At 43.8% G+C, this 22,303-nt stretch overlaps 1 protein-coding gene across 1 annotated transcript in view; it reads left to right on the top strand.

Moving 5' to 3' along the window:
• garnl3 (GTPase activating Rap/RanGAP domain like 3) overlaps positions 1–22,303 on the top strand; it is a 281,725-nt gene that overhangs the window by 254,176 nt on the left and 5,246 nt on the right. Inside the window, exon 26 of the mRNA XM_067969493.1 lies at positions 905–1,043. Coding sequence (XP_067825594.1) covers positions 905–1,043 — 139 coding nt within the window. The remainder of the gene's footprint in view (positions 1–904; positions 1,044–22,303) is intronic.

Here is a 22,303-nt window from a genome sequence, read left to right as displayed (position 1 = left end):
TAGCGGTTCTCCAGTCCTCTGGCACATACCCTGTGGCCAGAGAGGTTCTGAATATATGTGTCAGAGCCCCCGCAATCTCCTCCTTTGCCTCACACAGTAGCCTGGGATACATTTCGTCCGGGCCTGGGGATTTATCCATTTTTAGGCCTGCTAAAACCGCCAATACCTCCTCCCGCTCGATGTTAATATGTTCGAGTATATCACAGTCCCCCTGCCGTATTTCTATGTCTACATCGTCCTTCTCCATAGTGAAAACAGATGCAAAAAATTCATTTAGAACCCCTCCTACATCTGCCGGCTCCACACACAGATTGCCATTTTTGTCCCTAATGGGCCCTATTTTTTCCCTAGTCATCCTCTTACCCTTAATATACTTATAAAACATCTTAGGATTTTCCTTTATTTTGCTCGCCAGTGTTATTTCATGGCCCCTCCTTGATCTCCTAATTTCTTTTTTAAGTATCCCCTAACATACTTTTCCAAATTCCGTGCCCATCATGAAGTACACGAAACATGACACAAACACAGAGCTAACATTGCACTATGACCCAACAATACGGCTTAAGAACAATCTCCGAAGAATACCCCTATTGCACAAGTGTGAATAGTTCCACTTTACACACATGGTCTGTTTGATAGGGGGGATTGCCAGTGTGTGCTGCATTATTGACAGTGTATACCAGGCAGCATCCAGTAGGAACTGTTGGGGCAAGAATGCTCAAAATAGTATCCTTACAGTGGTGAGTTTGATCCCATCGTTCTGGGGTAGATTCAAATCCATTCCCACTGGTGAAATTCTAACCCATTGCAACATCCAGTCCCCTCAAAATACAAAGTCAGCCTTGCTCTTGGGAGACGACTAACCTGTCGATTTTTTTTTTTTTTCTTCCCTTTCTCATTCCAGTCAGATATCTATTTTACATCTGCTGCTGCGTCGGTTAATGCAGCCTCCAGCGGCAGCTCAAAGGAAACAAGCTCACACAGTTCTCCACAAACTCCAACAGGTCAGGAGGTGCCTATAGTCCCCTCATCTCAAGGTGAAGGTAAGCAGTTACTTGTGCCTCTCAGCAAGAATACTAAAGGCAAGATGGGGATTTCAATCTCAATGGAAGTATTGAAATACAACAGTAATTTGCATTTATATAACATCTTTAATGTAATAAATGTCCCACGATGCTTCCCACAGGGGATGGTGGACAACAAGTCGTAGTGGAAGAACTAAGATTGGTTGAAAAGACAAGGGTTTAGATTTTGATTTTGCGAGATAGTGTAAAACGGGTGATAGCGAATCGGCAGCCCGTTTTTCATCTCTCCCGATTATTGGGGGTAATTTTAACTTAACTCGCCAGGCGGGAAACCCACAAGATCGGGTGGGACACCAGTTTACAGTCCATCCAATATTACTGTCCATTGACTTCAACGGAGAGCAAAATCAGACAGGGAGTAAAACCAGCGTTGCACCCGATCTCGCAAGTTTGCCAACGGACGGGTTAGGTTAAAATCACCCCCGTTATTTGCATTGAAGTCTGTGCCAGTGTGAGGCCCACGCCAAATTCGGACCACATCTGCATTAAACTAGCGAGCTGCGGAAGCCGATCAGCTACGACCAGAAACAGCGGGAAGGCAAATGGGAGGCGGTGGGTGGGGCAAGCGCAGGCCGACTGCAGCCCAAAGTAGCACTGTGCTCGTCTTCACTCCGCATTTTAGGTAAGTATATAAGGAAAAACTTACCCTTTTCTTCGAGAGCTTGCTGTGGCCCCTATAAGGACCACTGGTTGGGCCGTCGTAAACCCGGACAAACTGAGGGGAGCATCCTTCAGTTTTTGCCCAATTTGTCTTGAACCAGGCCCGTGAATTGCAAAATCAAGGGACCTAACGCCTGTTTTAGCTGGGCGCCTCAGGCTCTCGGAAGTCTCCTGGGATGATCAGGTGCGAGAGACTGCCACCTAAAATTGGGCCCCCCCAACCCTGATTTTGGGCCCAGAAATCGGGCGCAACGCATATCAATTTCTATCCGCTGTGTTTGAAGCTCAGCTCGGGGTTGAACAGGACACTGAGTCTGTGCACTGTCTGATTCAGCCGGGGATGGGATGGAATCGGGGGGGGTGGGTGGGGGGTGTAAGGGTATTGGACTTTTGTATAAGTTCCACCTCATCCACGACTTGATGTCGGATCTGCAATCTGACAACAATTTGATTACAAATAATTAAGCATGAGATGTTTACGGGTGATAAAGGGATATATGCAGATTGCATTAATAGTTGAGGAATCCATTTCGATAGTAAGGCTCTTTATTGCCCACATCCTTCATCTTTTTTGCTACTTTGGGAAAAGAATTATCAGCTTTATTATTAATTGCCGTAATGCTTTTGTCCTATCTAAGTTCCAGTTAGGCTACAATGATATATTCTCAACCTGCGACGTGCTGTGATTTAGCAATTGATTTACTGCCTCATCCTATTACAAAACAGAAAATTCAATAGCTAAATCTGTCTTTATTGCAGAAACTGTGAGTGGTTTGTGTCTAAACCTAGGTATGTAAGAGCACTCACATCCTTATTGTGAGAAGACGATGTAATCTCCTGGGGATAGTTCTGTCTGCCCTGAAGAAGGGCATGAATTAATTATTTTTTTTTAATAACATCTAAGGCTTTATGACATGGCTCCCTGTGTCTCAGCACGCTGGTTATCGAGCATATTTTCCTCAATTCATTAATGCTTGTGATGATGTTGGGGTGAGTATAAAGTGGGAAAATCTGCTAAGGAAGAAAATATCCCTCTGTGGGGATATTAGTCTGTTTTTTTTTAGTGCTTCAAAATAACCCAGCAGATGTGCTTTGCCTTTACATGGCCACAGAGAGAAGGAGAGAAGCACTCAGTTTAACTGACGGAAGCTGCTTCCACTGGCGATTAGTACAGACGGGAGAGTCCGATACTATCAGTCCTGGTGTCAATGGGGAGAATTTTAACTTTTTCCGGTATCGGATCGACCGCCCGTTATACATCCGACCGGCCGTTTCTGGGCTGAGATTAAAAGTGTGAACTGAAGTACCAATATTGCAGCAACTGAGCACTTCCACTGCGCTTTTCTGATTCCCTTTTTGCTGCACTTCTGTTTGAGTTAGACGATCAGCCATGAACATTTTGAATGGCGGAGCAGGCCTGAAGGGCCGAATGGCCTACTCTTGCTCCTATTTTCTATGTTTCACTCCGTGACCTGCTGTCAGCCCCTCCCAGTGTCACTCTTTAGGTGGCTGCCAGGAGGTGCTAGAGAGCATCGAAAGATGGCCACCCCTCCAAGAGCATCGATTTTCCTCACTATGTGTTCCACCATCTCCTCTGCAGCGAAGTTCAGATCTCCGTAGGCCATCTGCCCCTCACGACACAGCGATCAGGTCCTTAACGTTAAGGAGGGGTGGGTACAGGCGCTCCAAGGCAAGAGGACCAGTATCTGCTTCACTGCAATGTCAATCAGGACTTGGGGAGAGGGAACTCCTCTGGAAGACTGTCTTGCAAGTCTTTAAAGGATTGTCATTACTATATCACTGAGCCATAGTGGAATAATTTGGAATTCATACGGGAACAATTAGGGAAGAAATGAAAGGGAAGGAATGAAGTTTCAATCTAATTTCACAGCATAGACTGGGCCAACAGTGCATTTCATAGATTAAACTCACATCAGCCAAGCCCGATTGTTTCCATCTACACGATCCCACGTGGTGTACAGTGCTGAAAAGAAGCCTCTTATAGTTCTGATGTGATTGAAATCTAGGCTGTACGCCTTTGCCAATTGGTTTAGTGTGTGTTTTATTTTTCAATTTTAATCAAGCTTAAAGCGTCAGGAGGCCAATGCGCGGAACATTGGCACCGTTAACTGATGCACTGTGCACAACTAATTTTAATAAAAGGGGTCATATTTAACATTTAAATTGGAATTTGTTGTGCTTGTCACAGAGCTACAAATATAATGAATAAATATATGGTTACAGTGAACAGTAAATTCTTCTGAGGACTACTACAGGATCTAATAAATTGGGCCTTGCAGCAGCTGCTTGTTCCGTGGTGAAGTTGGGATTATTAACGAGACGGGTCTTAGCACAGCCTACTAGAGGTGGTTGTATTTATTACTCTGCGATCAGAACACTGTTTTGCATAGGCCCCTGTCTTCTCACCAAGTGAAAGTATTTGCAGCACAATAATTGAATGAAAGAGTGACAAGGAACTCTGCGGAGTAGCCTGTTATCTGCTATTTACAGCAATTTATCGCGAGGAAAATCTGTTTTAACTCTCTGTTGTTGGTTTAGCTAAAATAGCTTAGGTATGTGAAACGAAAGGAAAATGTGTCAGAGCTCATTACTCCGAATTGTTCAGCAGCCTTACTGTGCAAAATTATTAATCATTTTCTTCAGCATAGAACATACTCTTCGCTGCCAAGTACACACACTCAACACAAAGACATTGACCTGCAGTTTTGCAGAGTCAGATCTTTGATCCTGAGCTAAGTTTATTTTCCTTTTTAAGTTGGAATGTTTTGCAGCATATGACTACCAAAAATGACAGCAGGAATGTATTACTATGTCACTGTCAAGTTTTAGGATCTTGTTGAACCTTTGCACCCTAGATTATTTCATGAGTGAAATAATCAATTCCCCAAATCTTCGCCAGTGCCTCCTCTTGCCCTGTGATCCAGGTAAATGCCCCTCGGAGAATGAACAGCAAACCATCCAGCTGGAAGTCATAGAGTCATAGAGTCATAGAGTTATACAGCACGGATAGAGGCCCTTCGGCCCATCGTGTCCGCGCCGGCCATCAGCCCTGTCTACTCTAATCCCATATTCCAGCATTCGGCCCGAAGCGGGTGGCATGCCTGCTACACGGGCCCGAAGATCAAGGCCTCAGGCTCACTGGAAATCAGGGCCCGGACCTCGTCTACTTGATACCGGTGTGAGCTGCGGACGCGTATTGGGAGTCCCGGTCGGGGCACTGGCTCGGAGGTGGAGCTGGCCCGCAAGTAAGTCCTGGGTTGGGGTGGGGAGCAGAGCGAACGTGAGGGCAACGAGCGCAGGCCAGCAGCACCGCTGCTCTTCCTGGCTCCACTTTGAGGTAAGTTTTTAAAGAAACAAATACGAAACTCTTTACGCTGAATCTGGCATCAGGATCCTAAAGCAGGCGTTAGGCCCCGATTAGCACGTTCGAGGCCCTAACGCTTGTTTCAGACGGCCGCCCCGGACATTCAGAAGCTCCCAAATCGGTAGCCGGTGCACTTCCAGGGGGAATCCAGAATTTGGTCCCTCCCCAAGTCTTAATTTTCACCCCAAAATTCAGCGCCAACAGGGAACAATTTCTTTCCCGTAGTGACCAGGGGAATCCTTACTCATAACTGTTAGACAATATCACTCAGCAAAATTTCAAAGTGCCTTTAGTTATTATCAGGTTTCCCACATGATAAATGCAAGCCAGGACCTTGGACATAGAGCAATAGAAATAATGAGCAGCTTGCATTTATTAAAGCTTAGCTAGCAGGCTAGCCCAGAATGAGGACTTGAAGGCCAAAGTTGTGTTGTTTACTGCAGCTGGTCACATGAGGGAAATAAATTCAGCCGTACATCCTGCGCCTTCACACAAGAATCAATAGCGTTAAAGTGTTTACATCAACGTTACTCTCATTCAAACAGTGCACTTGGTGCAAGTTTAACAACTGCAAAAAGTGATACTTGTATTGTAGTTCGTTATGTATACATATATCGAAGAATTGTACAACAAAATATCCTTATTATCAAAAGAGCAGAGTTGGACAAGCCATTTACTTCTGAATAATCAAACACCAGTACATTCCCATCTCCAGGAATAGCTAAAGCCTCTATTATTAAAAGCTGTTGGTCTCACGAAGGGATGGAGCCACTGAGCAGCATCTCTTTACGCGGGATGGTAATTATCATCTTCCAGGTACTGGCAGTCTAAAGCAGGAGTGTGGAGATAATGGACTGCTCCACAGCACCAAGGACAGAAACTCAATACATTGCCATTGTACCTTTCTGGTATATTTTTAACCAGGAGCGGGGTGTTTTGTATATGAAATTGAAGAATTGGTTTGTTCTTTAACGGTATCTAGCAGCTGCTAAGGACTTGACTCTGTTCTCACACTGGCAACTATGAGTCACAGGATAAAGAAAGACGTGCATTTAAACAGCGCCTTTCACAATCTCAGGACGTCTTAGAGCGCTTTACAGCCGATGGAGTACTTTTGAAGTGTAGTCACTGTTGTAATGCAGGAAACACAGCAGCCAATTTATGAACACTAAGGTCCCACAAATAGCAATATAATAACGACCAGATAATCTGTTTTAATGATGTTGGTTGAGAGATAAATATTGGCCAGATAACAGGGAGAACTCTCCTGCTCTTCTTCAAATAGTGCCAGGGGATCTTTTACGTCCACCTGAGAGGGCAGACGGGGCCTCAGTCTAACATCTTGTCTGAAAGACAGCACCTCAGACAGTGCAGCACCTCCCTCAGTAATGCACTGAAGTGTCAGCCTAGATTTTGTGCTCAAGTGTCTGGAGTGGGACTTGAACCCACAACCTTCTGACAGAGTTGAGAGAGCTCCCACTGAGCCACGGCTGACACAGAATAAATAAGATAAATAGAAGTCACTTTTACATTTGCAACAGCTTGAATTTATATAACGCTCCTCACATATAGGAAGGTGTTTCAGAGCACTTTACAATAAGGAGGGAAAGGGTACAGTGGACTGACACCGAGCATGGGAAAAGGAGAGAGGAATAGAGAGACTAAGACAAGGACTGAAGACACAGGCAGCTATTGAGCTTTTTGAAAAGCAGGGATAGAGGTGGCCAAGAAAGAGAATTGGATAAAAAGTTCCAGAAGGCAGGAGCATTGTAGCTGAATGAGCAGGTACTGGTGGGGCAGAGGGAGCTTGGGGTGGGGGAGCATTCCAGTGTTGGGGATAGGGGAGCATTCCAGTGTTGGGGATAGGGGAGCATTCCAGTGTTGGGTGTAAGGAGGTGTCCAGTGACGGAGGGGTGGCTGCATGCGGGGATATTACGATAGGGTGGAGCAAACCCTTGGAGAGATGTGAAAACAAGAATGAAAATTCAGAAATTGACACGCGGTGGAACAGGGAGGGAGTGGAACTTTGAGAAGATAGGGTGAGGGTATTGTGGGTCTCATTGTGGGTGAGGACAGAGGTGGTGGGACTCTGTGCTTGAGGATGGATGATGGGAATGTGGGTGAGTGTGGATCTCTGCACAAGGATGGGGGAGCGATGGGAGAGTGGGCAAGGATGGAAATGTGGGACTGAATGTGGGTGAGGATGAGGACGGCAGTATTTTTGATGATTGAAGGCCCTTAGGCATTCTTACTGCATTTGACACTCCCGTTATTGTTGATATCTGCATCCCATACCCACTGAGAGATAGCAGGAGCAATCCTCACTGAAAGAAGAACGTTTCTCTGTCCATGCTTTGTGTTGTTGCAAGCACTTTCGATGGGGGCTGCTCGACACCTGACTGGCATTTAAAGGGACATTCCCCTCTCCCATGGAGCAATTAAAAAGGAAGACACAAGCCAGCAACAGTGAGTTGCTTTGTTTGCTAGCTGTATCTGAGAGACACCAGAGTCCTGTCTTACAGCCTTTAAAGGAAACTTGAGTGGTTCCTGAGTGAAGAGGAAATTTCCAGTTAAATACTTCAACTCAAAAAAAAAGTAGTTCGAGGCTCACAAAATGAGCAGTCGTCTTTTGGACAGGGAAAGCTTTACAAAGCAGTTTGTGCTAACAGAAGCAAATGTTAGGCAAGCTAAAATGAATCAGAAAGGAGAATAGTTGAACGTAGCCAATATGATGGGAAAACATTTTTTTGCTTATGTTTGAAGTGAGAGTTCTCTTAGAGAACAAATATAACTGATGCAGTGTGACTCGGACAGAATTACCGATGTCAGCAAGGACATGGTAGAAGAGCTGAATTGTAGCTGTTTGTACCTGTGTGAAGGTTGGACCTGCCCCTTGTATAGTGAATGAAACTGACACTCAAATGGGTTGCTTAGACCTGACGAGTGAAACAGTGCAAGTTAAATGAAAGGGTCCCAAGGTGGGCCAGCTTTGATTTATCCGAGAGCACTCGCGGAAATGGCTGAGGTCATGAGTGATGCCCTAGTAAACGCTTTCAGTAATTCAGTTGAGAGCTGGGGGAAGTGCCAGATGACTGGAGGAAGGTGCAAGTGGTGTGGCCCTTATTTAAAAAGGATTAAAATCAAAACGTGGCAACCGTAGGCCTGGCAGTTTAACCTTGACGGTTGGGAAATTAATGGAAAGCATCCTTAAGATTGCTATAAATGATCACCTAGAATGCCTGGGCTCGATGGGGGATACGCAACATGGCTTTAGAGAACAAGAGGTCATCTATTTGGACGTGACACTGGGTGATGCACCGAGAATGAGGGACCCGGAGGAGATTCTAACAAAAAACCTTAACATTTCTGTGAGTATTTGACTGAAAGCAGTTCATTTTTAAAAATTTAGTACAGAATGGATTCTTTATTAACGAACCCAAAAGGAAAATGTGTTTCATAAACAGTTTTTCAGTTCGTGCTCTCCAATGTGTTTGAGGATGATCGAAACAGAGAACATTTCAATTTAATTACAGTCAGCAAATGGGAAGAAATAATTTTGCTTGTTGGCTTTGATAATAAGAAGTTGTGGAAACTCGTTAAACAGAAATAATTGCAACCTGTAGACAACGTTTATCTTTCTGCAGATAGAAACAAGCCTGAGGGGCTGAAAACTACTAGATTCCAGTTAGAAGATGTTGCATTTAGCACAGATTTTAACATGTGAGCTGTTGCCTTGCCGTTATCTTCTAAATCAATCAGCTTTTATTATGATTTGACACTAATAGATATTTACCCTTTCATTTTCAAGATTTTCTATGTGGAGAAACCCCCTGCAAATATTGACACATTCCCAGCAACTCTCTTAAAAATACTTACACATCCAGGAATTCCCTACAAATATCGACACACTCCCAGGAACTCCTGCAAATATCGACACCAAGCCTTATGTCCCTGCCCACAGACATTGTAACTGGGATTTTACTTTGAGGTGACTGTGCTGCTGTAAGTTCTGCAGGGGGAGGGCGGGCAGAATGGCCTGTTTCTGTGCTGTCGTATCAATGTGAAGACATAATCAAAGGAATGGCAATCAATGTCAACCAAATGAATGCAAGTATTATTATCCTTGTTATTAGCCACGATGCTGATGAAAAATTCTTTTATATTGACAGGCTTTTAAAATGAAGAAATCTAGGGCAATTAGGGATGGGCAACAAATGCTGGCCTTGCCAGCGACACCCACATCCCATGAACAAATATTTTAAAAAGTGAGACCCCAAGGCCCATAGGAACATACTGTAGGACACCACTGGGTGAGGAGAGATCGCGAGGTGGTAGTTAGTTGATTTCACTGCGCTGGCTCTGGCATTGGGTAAACTTCAGTCAAAATACTCACCTTTGACACTCACTGCAGCTCATTTCCTGCTTCATTACAAAGCACAAATTGTGCCGCCAACTGTTCAAGTACTCATTTGTCTACATTACTGTAATACCCTGTACTACATATTATCAGACATGTTTGATCAGGCATCACCTTGATAAATGTGATTGAACAAGCAAATAAGTCCAATTCAACATTGCACAGATCCTCAATACATCTCACAGTAGTAACATATATTTGAAACCTGTTCAAACATGATTTGGTCTTTTATTTTCCATGTTTACTACCTTGCCTCAAAATGAGAGGAATGATTACTCCCTTCAGTACATGCCATGTAAGAAATAATAAATAGGAACCGCACTAGCTGCACATACGACTTGAGAAACTTTGTTCCAAATGTTTACATATGGATTTTACATGATACAAGATTTCAGGGTTGAATTTCCATGGAGGTTCTCCCAATTGTCCGCTCAAATTTCAGCGGAAGATCCACGGAGTCCCTGGAGTTTACACTGTTTCTAGAAAAGATATACAAGCAATGGAAAAGGAGCAGAGTGGATTCACTGGGATGTTGCAAGGAATGAATGTTTGTAGTTGTGAAGAAAGTCTGAGAATTGAGGGCTTATTTTCACTAGAATGATAGATCTCGCCCCCTCTTCCCCTCCCCCCGCCGCGATCCGATCTCTTCCCCCCCCCCTCCGTATGCCCCCGCGCAATCCTCCCTCCCTCCCTCCCCGCCGCGCCTGCACGATCCAATCTCTCCTCCCACCCTCACTACCACGGTCCAATCCCCGCACCCGATCTATTCCCGGCCCACGATGTCCTCTCCATTTCCCCCCCCCCCCCGCCCCCCCCCCCCACAATCCCCAACCTCTCCCTCCTCTCCGCTCCCCGGCTGCGGCCTGGTGCCGGCCTCTCAATCTGGCTGCGGCCAGCAAATGGAGCCAAAAAATTGAAATGAGGCGCGCCCGTTAAATTTGGCGGGAAACACAGATTTCCGGATGTCCTGGCTGCTAAACCTCCCTCCCCGCCTCCCCGTAAATATCAGGGCCCATGCTTTCAAAACACAAAATTTAAAGTAATTTTTTTTAAAATCCTTTCTGTGGAGAAATGGTGTAAAGATGTTGAACTGTGACAGGGAGGTTAGAATAAAAATCCTTACACTGGGTGGTTCACAGGTGAAATTCTCTGCTACAAACCGTTGTTGAAGTAACATCGATAAATTATTTTAAAAGTTGCTCGCAAAGCATCAGAGGGTGTGGGAGAGGGCAGGAGAGTGGGATTGGACTGGGCGGTTTACCAGCACAGACTTGGTGAGCCAAATGGCCTGTTTCTGTGCCGTGACATTCTACGATCCAAAAATGGATTAAAGAGCCACTCGATCTCGTCCTTCCACACCTCTTTCATCCCAACCTAACTTGTAAAAATGCTGCCTAATTCTACCCTGTCCCAGCAACAGTGAGCGAGCAGGACCAAAGCACAGCACGTAAGGGCTATCAGACTCAACGCAGTCTGTTTTATACCTTTGGCTGGGGACTGATGTGGGAACAGTGCATTAGTCAGGATTGGCTTGAGATCATTTTCTTTATTTTGGAGTCTGCTTTATTGGCAACAGTGATGTTAATGATAGAACCACAGACATCACATCTCCATTTTCTAAACTAGCCCAATGGAACAGTAAAGCTCCTAACAACAAATGCATCAAATGGAGAATCCACCTTCCCTCGATAAAAGGGATGGCTCGTAAATCCTGAGACTAGTGAATGTGCACACACCCATAACTTTAAATACCGTTTTAAACTCCTACAGAGTTAAGACTAAAGTTTCTGCAAGTCTCCTGAACTGAGAGTGTAATTATAACTGATTTATAACTGAAAAAAGCATTTTCATTCCTGGCAGTAACCATTCACTAATAGATATTATTTACTGCGGACTAACCTAATGGAGAAAGTAACTCAGATTCAGCATTCTCCTTAAATGGAGGTGCTTTGTAATAGCACTCCAATGTACAAGAATTGCTGACTCTTTCATTTCTTTTATTAAACAGTCTGACGTCTTGTATTCCATTTGATGATTAAACTACTCAGGTTGTTCAGCTTTGCATGGAACGTGCAGCCTTCCAAGTGCTAGCTTCACTGTGCTGCTTCTGAAATGTAACTTGCGCACATTAAGAATTATTCTGTTGCTAAAGCAGTTCATTGATTAATTGCGAAATCTGCAAAAGTCGCCCCTATAATAAGTACACTAAAGAGAAGAGGGTTTTAAGGAGTTTTAAAATTTAATTTTGCATGAACATTACCTTGGGTGAGTGCACTTTACTGCTTGTTACATATCGTAAAGCACCCAATACTGCAGTAGTCCCAGCCAGGAGCACAGTTAGCTTACACTGTCATTGCTGAAACAAAGGAGAGATACTGATAAACAAATAGAAATGTTACGATTATTTATAATACTTGTAAGTGTTAACTTAACAACAACTGGCAAGACAGTTTTACACAGAATTACATGGAATGTACAGCACAGAAACAGGCCATTCGGCCCAACAGGTCCATGCTGGCGTTTATGCTCACATGAGCCTCCTCCCACCCCTCTTCATCTAACCCCATCAATGTATACTTCTACTCCTTTCTCCTTCATGTGTTTATCTAGCTTCCCCTTAAATGCATCTATGCTAGTCACCTCAACTACTCCTTGTAGTAGTGAGTTCCACATTCTAACCACTCTGGGTAAAGAAGTTTCTCCTTACCGGGCTCATGCACTAGGATGCTACTGCATGGGATATGTGCGTGATAGTTGGACCTTACAGTCTCCACATCAGAAAGCTCAATTGTAGCCACCTAGATGGCCTCAAAAAGACCATGAAACTTCGATGGTGGCACAAGATTTCAGACACTAAGGTCCTCAGAAGATTAAATATGTCCGTCATATCAAAGGGACATTTTCAGGATGTAAAACACTCGAGCATTTTAATTGTAATATATTAGAAACTGGGCTCCGTATCAACAGTTTCTGGTTGGACCAGATTAAAATTTAAGCTGTCCAGGCCCTGTTAATCATTCGAGGAGAGTAGAGCTGTTTTATCTTGTGACTTCTACCCTTCTACAATGCTACAGTATAATAGTGTTAAGAATAGGACAGTGACAGAAATAAACGTTCATGGACGCTCTAGAAAAGATGTCTAGAATTTGACCGTTTGTAAAGGACAATCAGTACTCAAAGGGTTAAAGACAAATGCTGACATTTGAAACACCAACTCCTGATGAACTTGTGATTCACATTTCCTGGTCATTGCTATTATCAGTTCTAGTCATGGCGAGATCAGCTGCTCAGGTCAGAGGTCACAACCCACTAAAGCAGTTTAAACAAAAACCGGAGATGTCAACATCAATTTTGTAATGGGTGGGTGTGATCACGGACAAAATCTCATCCAGGGTCAATTCACGTTGCTCTCTGATTCTGAGATGAGATAATTTCCACTGCAATTGCTTCCATCCACCCATTACTTTAAGGAAGAAAGAACATGCATTTATATAATTCATTTCACACCCTCAGGATATCCCAAGCACTTCGCAGCTAATTAATTACTTTTTGAACTGTTGTTTGTAGGCAGACACAACAGTTAATTTGTGCAGAACAAGATCTCACAAACAGCAAATGAGATAAATGACAAAATTAATCTATTTTGGTAGTATTTGTAGAGGGATAATGTCGCCCAGGACACCAGGAGAACTCCCTGATCAACCTTCACATAGTCCCATGAGACCACAACAATCAGATGCAGCCTTGGTTTAATGTCTCACCTGTAAGACAGCACCTCCAACAGTGTAGCACCTCCTCATGGACTGCTTTGAAGTATCAGCCTAGATTATGTCCTCGGACCTGTAGTGAACCCATAATCTTCTGAGTTTGATTTGAGTGGCACCACAGAGCCAGACTTTGCAGAATAAATCTAGTGAAAGCTCTAACCAGGTGTGTAGCATTCCCAATTTTCTGCTCATTCATTTTAATTCTCCAATCTGTGCTCCCGTTGAGCAAGACTCCTCCTTGAGATGTATGTTCACATATAGAACCTTTATTTTTAGCTGGACAGATGAAGTTGATGTGGAGTCGGTGGGTTTTTGGTGGTAGGTATGTGCTGCCACAAGCCTTCTATTCAGTTGATGTGAACTGTCACCCTTAGCTCAAGATCTAATTTGCAATACAATCATTTGAAGATTTTAATCTGCGGTGGATTATTGTGAAATAGCATGGATCGCTACATTATAAGTGTATTCTAAATCTGCTGAAACTCCCATTCATGCTTTTGTTCCTTCCAGACTCGACTATTCCAACGCTCTCCTGGCCAGCCTCCCATCTTCCACCTCCATCAAAACACACTCACCCATCACCCCTGTGCTCGCTAACCTGTATTGTCTCCCAGTCCAGCATTGCATTGATTTTAAAATTCTCATCCTCATGTTCACATCCCTAAATGGTCTCGCCCCTCCCTATCTCTGTAACTTCCTCCAGCCCTACAACCCACCAAGAACTCTGTGTTCCTCCAACTCTGGCCTCTTATGCATCCTCCACTCGCTTCGTCCCAGTTTTGGCAGCCATGCCTTCAGCCATCTAGGTCCTAAGCTCTGGAATTCCCTCTCATCCTGTATTCAGATCCCTCAATGGCTTCACCCTTCCTCCAGCCCTATGACCCTCCGAGATCTCTGCGCTCCTCCAATTCTGGCCTCTTGCACATCCACGATTTCTTTCCCTCCACCTTTAGCGGCTGTGCCTTCAGCTACCTAGACCCTAAGCTCTGGAATTCCCACCCTAAACCTCTCCACCTCTCAACCTCTCTCTCCTCCTTTAAGTCTCTCTTTAAAACCTACCTCTTTGACCAAGCTTTTGGTGACCTGCCCTAATATCTCTTTTTGTGGCTCGGTGTCAATTTTTGTCTGATTACGCTCCTGTGAAGTGCCTTGGGACGTTTTACTGCTTTAAAGGCGCTATATAAATGCAAGTTCTTGTTGTTGTATTATTTTAATCTTTTAGCAGAAAGTCCAAAGCAGCAGTAACAATACCTGACATGAGAGACCACAAACTTTCTTCCACTTACTTACCTGCAGCAGTTGGAGTTCAGGTTTAGTTGCTGATGGAGCACTGCAACAACTAGATTTTATAGCAAAATATAGATCTACTACTCTCTGACACTGAAATACTAGATTTACGTTTCACATCGTACAGGAAACACTGTGATCGTATATTATAAAGGATTTTTTTAAAAATTGGCATGAGTTGATGGCAGAAATTCAATCTCTTGCGTTCCGCTGATGTTAAACTGTTTTGAGCTTTCCCATTGTGATTTATTATATTCTCAACTTCTTGATTAAATTACTGTCTTGTAACTCCATGCCAGCTGCCTGTTATTTCGTATATAATACAGGAGTATTACAACTTTTGGAAAAGGGTAGTGGTTTTCAGAGAAACATCCTTTTTCTGTCACATGAACTCACGAGGTAGATTTACATGTGACAGCTTCCATCGGGCGGACCCCAGCAGTCGGGGTAAGTTAAGGGGCAGGGGGGCAAGGCGATAGCGGGCGAGGGCCACTGAGGGGTGGGGGGGGGTTGATTTTTGTGGGGCCAGCAAGAGCATTAATGCTCCTCCTGCCCCCACAAAAATCATTTACATACTTTATTTGAAACTTTTTTCTGAGCAGCCTGCAGCGGCCCCTTTAAGGGCGACTGGATAGGCCACTCATGGCCAAGTACCAATGAGCACATTCTTCCAATCAGTGCTTCAAAATTGCATCAAGGTTGTATAGAAATTGGAGCACCCCGATTTGTGCAGCACCCCGATTGGCATACGACCCCGATTGGCGCAGCAGCCCGATTGGCATACGACCCCGATTGGCACAGCAGCCCGATTGGCGTACGACCCCGATTGGCATATGACCCCGATTGGCATACGACCCCGATTGGCGCAGCAGCCCGATTGGCGTACAACCCCGATTGGCGTACGACCCCGATTGGCATACGACCCCGATTGGCGCAGCAACCTGATTGGCGTACGACCCTGATTGGCATATGACCCCGATTGGCATATGACCCCGATTGGCGCAGCAGCCCGATTGGCGTACGACCCCGATTGGCATATGACCCCGATTGGCATACGACCCCGATTGGCGCAGCAGCCCGTTTGGTGTACGACCCTGATTGACGTACGACCCCGATTGGCATATGACCCCGATTGGCATAGCAGCCCGACTGGCGTACGACCCCAATTTGCGCAGCACCCCGATTGGCATATGACTCTGATTGGCGCACAACCCTGATTTGCACAGCACCCCGATTGGCATATGACCCTGATTGGCATATGACCCCGATTTGCGCAGCAGCCCGATTGGCGTACGACCCCGATTGGCGTAGGCTAATGATGGGCGCCTGGGCCACTGATTTCATGGCCCCGACCAAAATGGTGGAGACCCAGACGTTGCCAGGAACAGGCGGTAAGTGCTGCACTGCCACTTTCGTCGTTCTACTGCCCCATTCCTGCCCTGCAGAGGGGAAGGAAATTGGTCCTCCCTAAATTTTTTTTAAAATGTGACAGCAAAATATCTTTTGAATACACGATGTTTTCACTGGATAATAACCAGGCCCAATGTTTTGTTGTGATTGATTAATTCACTCTAGTTTTGTTATTTGGAATTTCACGATTTTTGCCGGTGTTTTGGGAATAACATTCTGTGGTTCCGTCCATTTATCCGTGAAAACCGCAAAATCTAAACTTGTTGAAGTGTGTTCTATGTTGTTGGGCTGTGGATGGTATTCCTTAAAAACTCCTGCATTTTATAACCTGCAGGCTTTTAAAATCCAACGTTGACGTTACCTTGCTGTTTTTGCCAATTAAAAAAAACATCACCCTTTAACAAAGTCCCAGCTGATACTTTGCGGCAAATTTACTTGGCCGTTCAGACTTGCGCTGTAACTCCGAAAGGAGTCCAGTGGAATGCACTGAACATAGGCCTGGTCCTCATACGCTGTGTCCCGACCCATGCTGATATGTTTTTTTATTTGTTCTTGATGTGGGTGACACTGGCGAGGTGGTATTTATTGCCCATCCCTAGTTGCCTTAAGGGCATTAAGAGTTAACCAAATAGTGTAGGACAGGAGTCACATATAGGTCAGATGAAATAGGGCTGGCAGGTTTCCTCCGCTAAAGGACATTAGTGAATCAGTTGGCTTTTTACAACAATTCAGCATCTTTCATGATCATTTAACCTGATGCCAGCCCATAAATTACCAGATTTATTGAATTCAATTCCCCAACTTTTAATAGTGGGATTTGAACTCACGCCCTCTTGGTTACATCAAGTTACGTTGAAACTACAGCCCAGTAACAGCCATTCGGCCCACCTGGTCTATGCTGGCGTTTATGCTCCACACGAGCCTCCTCCCTCCCTCCCTACTTCATCTCACCCTGTCAGGATACCCTTTTATTCCTTTCTCCACCATGTGATTATCTAGCTTCCCTTTAATGCATCTATGCTATTTGACTTGACTACTCCTTGTGTTAGCACATTCCACATTCTTACCACTCTTTGGGTAAAGAGGTTTCTCCTGAATTCTCTATTGGATTTACAAGGAGCTATTTTTATATTTATGACCTCTAGTTTTGGACTCCCCCACAAGTGGTAACATTTTCTCTACGTCCACCCTATCAGACCATTATCTTAAAGACCTCTATCAGGTCATCTCTCAGCCTTCTCGTTTCTAGAGAAAAGAGCCCCAGCCTGTTCAGCCTTTCCTGATAATGATATCCTCTCAGTTCTGGTATCATCCTTGTGGTTCATGAGTCCAGTGCCATAACCGCTAGGCTACCCTACTCTATTATCTGGTCAGCCTTGTAAGGGAGAGAGCCTTTGCCCACCTCTTACAAGGCCAGAGATGGAAAGGGGGTGGAGATTTCCTACACTTGGAGATCCTGCTTCCCTGGCTTCAGTGGGAACCCACATATGTTGGAGCTCAGTACATCCAACAAGATGAGGCACACCAGCCTCCAGAAGGATGCAAGTGGGCCCCACTAGTGGATGCAGGCCCGAGAGGGATCCTGGACCCCTGAATCTTGAGGATTTAAAAAGAAATATTGATAAGGAGGCCGCAGTGGGTGCAAAAAACATTCCACCATGGGATTCATGGCCATCCCCCTTCCCCAGATGACAGACAGGCAGCAGACCTTCTAGTGGCATGGGGCTAGTGGGCACCCTCCCACTGACCCCCGCATACTCTGGTTGGGTCAGCGCTGGTGGACACCAGCAGGCATGATCCTGGCACAACTCCCGGAATCACGGCCTGAGGATTTTTGGGCCATTGTTGGGGTAAAGTAAAGGGAGCTTTACTCTGTACCCAATTGCCTTATACTTGACCCCGACTGTGAATGTCCAAAACTGATAATGTTTCTATTCCTCAACACTGACGTCTCTCACCTCGACCAGGACAGAAGCTCATCGAAAAATGAAAAGCGCAAATTAAAATATATATATATGTATTTTTGAAAAACACCGAGACACTTGTTTGCTTGTGAAACAGTTTCTGACTAGACGATGCTGCATTTAATGTCGGAGAGCATTGGCAGCTCTGAATACTATGGTTACTAAATTCAAAAATCAATTTCCCTGACATTTTAACATGGCATTTGAATCTATAGACATGTAGCTCGGGTCTCTCAGAGGCCCAGAGATTCATTTGTGCTGCTGTTGCTTTTAACATTTACAGTGAAACTGAGATTAGTTTCATTACTTCGGTAATCCCAGTGAAAAAGGGCTGCAGACCTGTCGTCTGGTTCTTGAATGTATCGCACGAGTGACTAAGACTCTTTAACACGATAATAGGAGAGGTTACAGACTCAGTGTGAGCAGGCTGGCAGCCTGCAGGTAAACCGTTGTCCAATGGCAGTTCACAGCAACTTGTGGAACTGCAGGTTTCAACCATATATTATAAAAGTGAGACAGGAATAAGCCATTCACCCCCTTGAACTTATTCCGCCATTCAATTAGATCTTGGCTGATCAGTACCTCAACTCCTTTTACCCGCAACTCCATCTACCCGCCTCTGCTCCATATCACTTGATACCCTTACCCAACAAAAATATATCGATCTCAATTGACCCAGCATCCACAGCCTTTTGCGGGAGAGAGTTCCAGATTTCCACTACCCTTTGCGTGAAAAAGTGCTTCCTGATTTCACTCCTAAATGGCTTGGCTCTAATTTTAAGATTGTGCCCCCCTGTTCTGGATTGCCCACCAGAGGAAATAATTTATTTGTATCTAGCTTATTGTATCCCTTGATCATCTTAAAGACCCCCATTAGATCACTCCACAACCGTCTGAACTCAAAGGAACACAAGCCAAATTTATGCAACCTGTCCTCATATTTATCCCTTTAAGTCTTGGTATCATTCTGGTGAATCTGTGTTTCCTTCCAAGGCCAACATATTTTTCCTGAGGTGCGGTGCCCAAAACTGAATGCAGTCCTCCAGATGGGGTCTGACCAAGGCTCTGTACAACTGAAGCATCACTTCCTCACTTCTGTGTTCCAACTCCCTTGAGATAAAGACCAACATTCCATTAACCTTTTTGATTACCTGTGCACTAGCTTTTAGTGATTTGTGTACCTGTGCACCTAAATCCCTTTGCTCCTCTACAACTCCTCGTCTCACACCATTAAGAAAATATACCGTTTTGTCTTTCGCACCTCTCCACATTAAACTCCATCTGCCATAGTTGTGCCCACTCACCTCAGCATCATATGGACCTTTATAACTCAATTTGATATTTAAAATGGACCACGTGTTTAACCATGCAGTTAGTTAGCTGGCAATGCAGTAAATAATACTTCATAAGGCTCTCTGATTCACCATGATCTCTGATATAAAATGTACTTCTATGATTCAGCAGAAGTGCAACTGTATAAAAAGTGTGTATTCACAATATGAAAACCAGTCGAGAGAATTCCAGCTGCAAATTGATGGTTGGGGCAGTAATTCAGATGTATGAAAAATATTTAATTCTTCCTATTGTCACAGGCTTGTTAATAGAAATGCATTCAAGAAAAGCAAATGTGATCACCTCATGTGACTGAGAATGAAACCAGGGTAAGCAAAGCGGAAAATGTCATTTTGGAGGGGACATTGGTCTTTTGCTTCTAACATTCAGTTCACAATTCTAATAGACATTATAAAGGAAATAAGTTTATTGACTGCTGTAAAGGACATGCCATGTTCAGCACCAGATCAATCCCACATTCACACGAGCATCAAGGGTTGCTTTAAACGTGACAGGAAAGAAATTTCATTTTTGTTGCTGTTGGAAACTATTTAGGAGAGTAGTTAGCACCACAGGCCAATATCCAAAAAGTGAAGCTCACTTGTGTTTTGTAAAATCTAACACGTAATACGCCGAGTACTTTCAACATCCAGGTCCAACCATTATAATTCCGTTAATCTAAGGTTTCAACAATATCCAGGCAACTCTGCTTCACAATATTCAGCAAACATAAAAGAAAATTACAAATGACATTAGTTTAAAATTTTCCCTCCAGAATAAACTTTCACTCACAGCTGACAGTTACTGGGTGGAGCACAGCTTGTTACCTCCCAAAAGTACTCGCATTACCTCAGTAGTGAGGATTCTAGTCACTCCCTTTTCTCCCCAGTCCGAGGAGCTGATCACTCAGGGCAGCCAAATCCTGCATGTGTTGGACAAGAAACATCCTGCTGACTTTCAATTCGTACTTGTGCATTACAAATGGACTCTGTTTTAAAGTCATTCTTAAATCTTTCTGTTTGGAGCGGTTCCCGCTTATCGTCGCGGCAACAAGTTAGCCAGAATAGTTCCATCCCCTGGCATCTACAAACACGACTCCCTTGAGATTCTTAATGAGGATTCTAAGTGGAATTATCTAACAGTGCGGTCAGATTCTTGTGCTGGCATATCGTTATTGCCATTAATGAATACTGAGAAGAGATGTGTTGAAAGTGTTTGAAAACAACTAAAGTAGAAGCTGATAGGTTCTCTGTGAAAAGTACAGAGGGGATGAAATCTAACTTCGATGGGGCACAAAGCAGGCGGATCGACCGCCTGTAATACACCCCGCCAGATTTTCCTTTCAATAACTTATTCATAACTTTCATAAGAATGTGATCTACCTATGTGCCAGATACACATTTCCTGATTGTGTTGTTCATTTAAAAAAAATTTTGTTAAATCAATGCTGTATCCTTCGACTCGAGTGATGTTACACACAAATTAACTTTTTTGGCTCTTGCATGTGGAAAATATTAATCTTGTGCCCAGCACCCATACAGTAAATATACCCACATCACATGGGTCAGAGATATTGAACACTAAAAAATACAATATTTATCTCCTTGTGGATTGATTTTTGTTTTCAGTCTCTGAAAAACAGATTAAAAAATGGGGAATATTACGGAAAATAATGAGAACAAAGGGTAGACTTGTGTCATTTATCTGTCGTTCTTGAAGGGCTGATTGCCTGTGCTGTTCCGATCTTACTCAAAACTGCTAAGATTTCGAAGATTAGTTGTTAAGGTTACAGTTTTTTATGTACTTTGAGGTTGCAGGTTAGAAATCTCTGTTCTTGGGGTGGCTGCCAGGCAGAGAATTCCACTAACGAATTCACTAAAGGGGTAAATTTTGCGAGGCTTCACTCCTAAAGCAGTCTCACACAAGGGGAGCATGGATGGGGGAATTGGGTGTGGAGGTCTGCGCGTCTGCTCCAGGCTCCTGTTAAATGGTATTCCAGCGGGAGTGGTGCCTCGCTGAATTTACCCTACCAGATGACGCTTAAGATGAGGGATTATAGCCCACCCATATTTAATGTAAGCAGGACATTTTACCCTCTTACCTGACTCATAAAATAGCCCTGTCTCATGAGCTAGAGGCCCATGACTCCAGCGACAGTAAGAGTTTTAAAAAGTTTACCAAAATTAAAATTCTGTGTCAATAGTTGACTTGAGTGACACCTATCTGCATGTCTGCTAGTGATCATTTGCCAATATAGTCTATTAAAACCCAAGTATTGCAAATCACTGAGATAGGAAGCTGCCGATGGAGTTCAAAATTATTGTTGCTACTCTACTGCTTTAATATAGAGACTGGAAGCTATACCACAGCGTCTTGTATGTGTCTGGGTGATATCTCTTTAAGCAACGATAACCACATGGAATATCCTACCTAGAAGCTAGAATATGTGTCTTGCTTTCATGGGGCTTTTGCTTATCATTTACATTGGTGAAATATAGAAACAATAGGAGTAATCTTGAAGATGAGTATTAATGTGCAACAATACAATGTAATATTAGTGAATATCCAAGTTCAGTGTATCAACAAAACAGAGGTTAGTAATGCTCAGTCCATGCTTACAAACATGTCCTGTCTATATCAGAACAGTGTAGTGGCTCCATCACGCCATCTTCTGGTTTATGTCCTCACCTGAATGATGATTATTTCTTTGCAGTTTGGTATCAGAGAAGTCAAAGTTTCTGTTCTGAGCGGTTTGAAGTTCCTTTATATGAAGATTGGCAATCGCTGTGAAGTTAATAGTTGCATCAGATGGAATAGCAATGATCTTCAGAAACTTCATTAAAGTGATAACTAACTCATTACGGACTTGACTTATAAAAACTGACTGAGCCTTCAGATCTCGTCATTGATTTTAACCTTATAGGAGTGATTTGATTATTATTGCTTGAGATTATTTGATACAGGACCACAAGGTTGAGTGACTTGCTACAGCTTGA

The sequence above is a fragment of the Heptranchias perlo genome, chromosome 31, assembly GCF_035084215.1.
Source record: "Heptranchias perlo isolate sHepPer1 chromosome 31, sHepPer1.hap1, whole genome shotgun sequence".
NCBI classification, from domain to species: Eukaryota; Metazoa; Chordata; class Chondrichthyes; order Hexanchiformes; family Hexanchidae; genus Heptranchias; species Heptranchias perlo.
Note: the sequence above shows the minus strand (reverse complement) of the source record. Positions and strands in the feature narration are given on the sequence as shown.